Source organism: Pinus tabuliformis, chromosome 4_2, assembly GCF_031772625.1.
Source record: "Pinus tabuliformis cultivar Carrire ecotype Pingquan chromosome 4_2, CPIR1, whole genome shotgun sequence".
Lineage (NCBI taxonomy): Eukaryota > Viridiplantae > Streptophyta > Pinopsida > Pinales > Pinaceae > Pinus > Pinus tabuliformis.
In genome coordinates, this window is record NC_142304.1 from 701868068 (window position 1) to 701875218 (window position 7151).

Below are 7151 nucleotides of genomic sequence, written 5' to 3' on the forward strand. Positions count from 1 at the left end.
TAAAATTAATATATTATAATAATGCCCTTAGTTCATGGAATGCTTCTATTCAAAGTTGTGAAACCTACCCCTTCTGATTTGTTGGGGTATTTGGTTAGGTAGGAACCAAAATATTTTTCAAGATAAGGTATCAAATTGGAATCTTACATGTTCCCACATAGTTTCACTTTATAAGTTGATCCCTGAGGATGAACTGAAACAGAATCATTGGAACGTTAATGCAGAAATCATTAACAAGGCTTTCCCTTTGGTGTATTTTGATGGATTTGCTCAACAAGATGGTTGTGCTAGAGGAGCAGTTTCGTATTTAAATGAAGATCATTATTACAAGATGAATTTGGATTTAGGGAGAGGCACAAATAACTATGCATAACTTAATAGCCTTAGACTTCTTATTTTTTCCCTTGAGAAAGGATGTCAGCAACTGCAGATATTTGGTAACTCTAAACTAGTCATAAATTGGTTCAATGCACACACTCAGAAATGTGCTAGAAACTATTACAATAAAACCACATTTTGACTATGTAATTTGTCGTCATATCTACAAGGAAAGGAACCAGATTTCTGACAGTCTATCTAAAGAAGTAGCGCATCAACATTTTGGTACTTGGATGACATAGGAACATATAGGACACGAGTTCTACCAATATTTTCACAAGCCATTCATTGATCTTCAGCCACAGGGGGCAGCGGCAACTTGATCCTACACAACACATAGATGGACCTCTTTTTACAAACCTTGCTTTATGGAATGTATATATTTTATATGTTTTTTATTTTGAGTTACAGTTATCTATCAATTATTATTTGAACTCTATAAAATATTGTGGCAGTTATGACGACCAATTTTGAGATATGCTCCTTTTGTAGCATCTACAACATGTATTATTCAATATTTTATATAATGAAAATTAAGATTTTTCTTTGGAAAAACAAATATTATTCTTATTTTTATATTATTAATATTAATGTAATTAATAATATTGATCATTATTTTTATTATATTCTTTATGTTGATATTAATATTATTACTTAAATAATATTAAAGTTAATAGTATTAAAATTATTAATAATATATTAATTTTATTTAATATTATTAATAATATTTTTATTAATATTAATAATTCGATTATATTATTATTAAAAATATTTAACATTATTAATGTTATAATTTAATATTAAATATATTTATTAACATTGTAAACTAATATTAAAACAATAATTTAATAAAAAACAATGTGACATAGAATAAATATTATGATGATCATAATTTCACATTATAATAATAATAATAATAATAGGATGATCATCATGTATGTCGGTCCTTAGAGAAGATTATCATAATGATGATAATAAAAATGTAGTCCCACTAAGCTTACAAAAATAAAAACTTAATTTGACATAGAATAAATAGTAAGAATGATCATCTTTTCACATTATAATAATAATAATAATACGATGATCATCATGTATGTCGGTCCTTAGAGAAGATTATCATAATGATGATAATAAAAATGTAGTCCCACCAAGCTTACAAAAATAAAAACTTAATTTGACATAGAATAAATAGTAAGAATGATTTCACATTATAATAATAATAATACGATGATCATGTACGGCGGTCCTTAAATAAGATTATCGTAATGATAATAATAAAAATGTAGTCCCACCAAGGTTACAAAAATAAAAACTTAATTTCACATAGAATAAATAGTAAGAATGGTCATAATTTCACATTATTATAATAATAATTGGATGATCATCATGTATGTCGATCTTTAAGAAGATTATCATTAAAAATGTAGTGCTACCAAACTTACAAAAATAAAACTTAATTTGACATAAAATAAATAGTAAGAATGATCATAACATATGTCTGTGATTGAAAAAAGTGAGTGAAAAAACTCTGATATATATATATATATATATGTATGTATGTATGTATGTATGTATGTATGTATGTATGTATGTATGTATGTATGTATGTATGTATGTATGTATGTATGTATGTATGTATGTATGTATGTATGTATGTATTATCCATTTCTAAATGTTTTATATTTCTCTCTCAACTGCACATTAATATCTGAGTTCAGCTCGTGTTAATTTGTATTTCTACCCTTTGACTTGGGACGTTAATTTTTATTTCTACCCTTTGAAATAAGTAATTGTGAAATATTATCTTTTTAAAAGTCAATAAGTAATGTAATTGAATGTCGGTTGATATGATTTATATTATGTTATCGCAGGCAGCAGATTTCCTTGCCATGCAAAGTCTTTTGGATTTTTCAAGTGAGAAATTCGAAAGAGAAATCCTTGCAAAGCCAGAGATCGAGATATATTAGGAGTGAAGGCTCGACGGCGCGGAGCGAAAGGATTTCCCAGGGTTCGAACTTGAGACCACCCACCGTCATGTATCAAATCTTAGACAAGGGTTTGGATGGCAGATCAAACGGCCTGCAGGTGTCTGCATCCCACCTTGCGATCTGGAATCTGAAGAATGGGCGTTTCGATCTGATTAAAATCCCTCCGCAGTTTCAGAGGCTCGTATCGGGCACCCGCCAGATCACCGATGATGGCCTTCTGGTTGCTGGCTGCGACGGCCTGTATACACAAGTCCATCTCCTTTTCCGCCTAAGAGGGGGCAAAGGGGGTTTCGGCTATCCTATGAGGGGCGCCGTCACCAAGATCGGCCAGAAGAAGACCAGCAATCTTGATGCTTGCCGCGACTTGAGTGGAAGGTGGCTTCGCCGCGTGAACGCTGAGAAGAAATCTGTAGTTTTTCACACTGATTTGGTCAATGCAATCAAAGAAGGGGGCCTGCATGTGGCAGATCTGCCCCCTCACATAACGGTTTGGGCCAAATCTTGCAGATCCGGGATGGATCTAACCGATCTGTCCAGTCCCAGGCAGCAGATCGGTGGAATGGTGCATCGGCTGAGCGGAGGGGAAGCAGATCTTGAAATGCAAAGGGCAGAAAGGTTCAACAAGAGGTTAGATCTGGAAGACAGTCTACAGTCAGAGCACTTGCTAATCAGCAGTGACATCAGGTCAGGCAGACCAGGAACTCAGCGAAAACCCAGCCCTCAGGTAACAACAAATCATTTTCATTTTCAGATTTTTATTAAAACCCCAGAGGGGAAAACCTGTTTAGTGTGGGTACATACAGGAAGCACTATCATGCAGCTGAAACAACAAATCTGGGCAATGACCGGATATCCTGTTCAGTTTCAACATTTGGTCAGAGGCAGGTGGTCTCTCCAGGATAATAGATCTTTGGGAAGTTATGAGATTAGTCCAGAAGAAACTATTGTTTTAAACTTCAGGCTGAGAGGAGGGGCTATGCATCAGGGACAGACAAGCTTCTCAGGAGGAGAAAAGGGGAAGAAGGCAGCACCTCAGCATCAAACCAAAGGGTTTTCTTCCTACAAAAACATTCTTCAAGGCAACAGAGATTCAGGGTCTTCTCCAGAACAAGGCGGATATATACCCAGGCCATATATAGTAGATCAGCTAGGGGAAACTCCAGCCCTTAACTTTGACTCTTCAGGGATCGATGATTTCGTAAAGGACTATGAAACGCAGGCCCTAATATGTCGTTTCAACAGTTTTTGGCCAAAACCTCTGGACCTATTTCACTGGATTTTCACCAGTTGGACCATGGAATGTGATATACATCTATGCTCTAAGGGGTTTTTCATCGTCAGATTTGCATCCAGGGAAGTCAGGGATACAATCATCAGTGCTGGACCCTGGTTCTGGGGAACGTCGGGACTGTTCATGACTCCATGGTTTCCAGATTTCGACCCAAATAAAATGACTGTATCCAAAGTACCGGTCTGGGTCCGTTTATACAACCTTCCCCTCCATTTCTGGAGTGAACAAGTCTTGGAAGGAATAGGGAACAGCATAGGAAAATACATCAAAACAGATCTGGAAAGGATTGATGAAAGGGTCTACACTTTCGCACGCATTTGTGTGGAAGTAGATTTAAGCAAGGGGCTGCCAGACAATATAAGGCTGATCTACAAACAACAAAATTGGCTGCAAGCACTAGACTACGAAAACACAGCTTTCAGATGTAGGCTTTGCAGGCAAACAGGACATCTGCAAAGCACATGCCCAGAAGCCAAGAAAGCAAACGGCAAAAGAAAGCAGAAAGGGAAGCAGAGGAAAGGATGGCAATTTTCTCCCCCTAATGCAGAAGGTGAAGAATCAGAAGCAGAAGAAGAAGATTCCCCTGAAGAGAATGCTGAATCATCTCAAGAAAAGGAGACCCAGAAGGAAACCACAGTAGACAATAAGGTCTCACAGCTTCATCCAAATCAGGTAGAAAAGGCAAACGAGGAACAAAGTATGGGAGGGATCAAACGGCACCATCAGTCAGATACTTCAGATTCAGACAAGGAAGGGGGTTCTCAGAAAGCAGAAACCCAGTTAGTTATAGCTTCGATCGAGCCCACCCAAGGAGAATGGCGCAAGGTCGAAAAGAAAAAGGGAAGAAAAACTTGATGTGTAAAGTTTAAACTCAGTTTTTCTTGCCCTCTTTTTTCTCTTTTTTCTCTTCAATCTGCACGTTAGTTCTTTAACGTTGCGTGGGGTGCGGAAGCACTCGAGCCCAATGGGCAGATTATGGAAATGCCTCAATGCATCTGCTAGTGTAACTTTTCATTTTTCTTAATAAAAAGTTACCGTTTTTTCCACTGGAAAAAAAAAGAGATCGAGATATATTTTTAATTAGTGATGAAATTTTTATATAAAAATAATTAAATCAAAGAAAATCTGTATTTAGTTAGTTTGATACTTTTTTAGGAGTAGTTTTTAAGTCTGATATTTTGGAGTTTTTGGTGAATTTCTGGCGAAAATTTTTATGGCCAAAACTTGATTTGTGTTGTTTAAACTCGCTTTTTTACTGCATATATGGATTCAGCACCCTCAAAAATCTTTAAGGCACTTCTATTGGGAAGAGCCCAATTGTCAAACTTGTGATTTTAATGACGCTGAAAACTTTCTAAAAAATCGCACTTAAAACTACTCTTTATTTTTATATCATTCCTTTTATATTATATTCCATCATATTGTTTTTAGTGAATTTTAAAACATGATTTATACTATTTTATAAAACTGCAAATTATATTATTACATAATTATGATTGTTTTATCTTATAAAATTATTTATATTTATTAGTTTCTTTTCATCTACAAATTAAATTTAGATAAATATCAAAATTTTCAATAATGTTGTTATTTATAATAACTTCAAACAATAAATATCAAAATGTTAATTTAAGTTCTTATTCACAAATTTTAGGAAATGATTTATTTTATTTAATTAATTTACTATTTCTTACTTGTTTTGAAAATTATGTATAAATCATTCAATTTTTTGGAATTGTTTTCTTTTCTTTCATTCTTTTCTCCCACACGTAACTCATTTTATGTATATCTATATTTACGGAACATTTAATTTATATGATCGTCTAGTGTTGTAAACTTAAGGTTGTAATAAAATTCATTTTTTTTTTTTAATTTCCATTAAGTCAATTTATTTTCTTCTCCATGGACTCTAGCATGAGCATAATGGTTCTTTGCATAATGTTTTGATTGCCTCTCCCTCCATAAATAATCACTGAGATTTTTGAATTGCCAACGATGTAGCTGCTTAATCACTGAGATTTTCGAATTGCCAACGATGTAGCTGCTTTTGTTTTGCATGTACTAGATTTTCCTAATGTGTACATTGTTGTAGGTGATATGGGTGACATCAGTGAGGTTTGGGGTTGTAAATTTCCATACTTTAGTGGAGAATGAACACAGTTGAAAAACAGGATAGGTATTTTCTTTGGATTTTCTCATAATATTCATTGGGAAGGCCCATGAATAGTTCTTTTTTTTTATAGATTTTTTGCAGGTAAAATTTTTCCATGCACTAGTTCCCAGCAGAAAAGGTTAAATTTGGGAAAACCATCTTTATTCCAGATTTTAACTTTGGGAAAACCATCTTTATTCCATATTTTACCCCACATGTTATCCAAGTTAACGAGTTGTGGGAGATTGCCAATTAGCCTTTCTTAACCTTGTTTAACTATATACCTATTTTCTTAAATCCTGTCCAGATTATGTGATCTAACTTGAATCTTGCAATTGGAGCATATCCCTTTAATATTTCCTTTTATTTATATTCTTTATTTCCTTACTCCCCATTTTGGGTTAGGCTTTGGATCTTCTTGACCAACTTCTTCATGATTTTGAACAACTTCAAAGTGGTTTACGGATGTGGAGGCCCCGTTTTTGTTTTGGGTGTTTGCATATGGTGCAAATGTCAATTTATTTCCTTCTTTTCTTAGCATCTACCATTGTTTGCATTGATCTATTGTAGTTTCTGGACCTTTTCTTCTGAAAGTCTTGGAACATTTTCTAGAAAAAGTGGTCGTATTCGTGACATAAAAAAAAATTTAGCAAAGTGATGGTATTCATCACATAAACATCATTTGAATGATATGTGCTCGTAATCTAGGGTTTGGCGACGTATCCACTCCCTTGTTGTGATATTAATCATAGAAGGAAGCCCCTTTTCTAGATCTTTTCTAAATTGACATCCACGCATATTTTGGTGCATGTAAACTATGAGTCAACTACCAACTCCACTTTTGATTGCACCTTTTGGTGCATGTAAACTGGGAGTCATCTACCAACTCTACTATTCATTTCCCTTAGCAATCATCGCTCCAGTACGATAGTAACAGTCTGGTGAGTTTAACCCAAATTAGGATCCAAGAAATTTAACCCAAATTAGGATCGTAATCAACACCCGTTTTTTTCAGCAAAGAAATCGCTAGCAGTGAAGCACGTTCAAATGTAAATGTACAAAATTCGAAACTTATTCACGAATAAAATATTAATAAATATTTTTTTTTAATTAGATGGTAAGGTGTTTTCTTTTTATAAGAACTTCCCCCATTTTCCACTCTGCACTGGTCTACAGCATTGGATTGAATGTTAGAAGATTAAAATGTCTTTGGTAGTTGGATCCCACAACATAATTGTCAACCAACTTCATTGCCATTACCCTACTGCCACTCGTTATGCAACCATTCACGAACGATTGGGATTTGGTTTGAGTCTCTCAAATGTGGCGGTTGCTGCTCTCT

At 34.5% G+C, this 7151-nt stretch overlaps 1 protein-coding gene across 1 annotated transcript; it reads left to right on the plus strand.

Moving 5' to 3' along the window:
* The first annotated feature begins 2412 nt into the window (after positions 1 to 2412).
* Positions 2413 to 3815, plus strand: LOC149171432 (polyubiquitin-like). The gene is made up of 2 exons (XM_089425977.1): positions 2413 to 3564; positions 3708 to 3815. Exons 1-2 carry the CDS (start codon positions 2413 to 2415, stop codon positions 3813 to 3815), a joined length of 1260 nt encoding a protein of 419 aa, XP_089282103.1.
* Positions 3816 to 7151: the final 3336 nt, after the last annotated feature.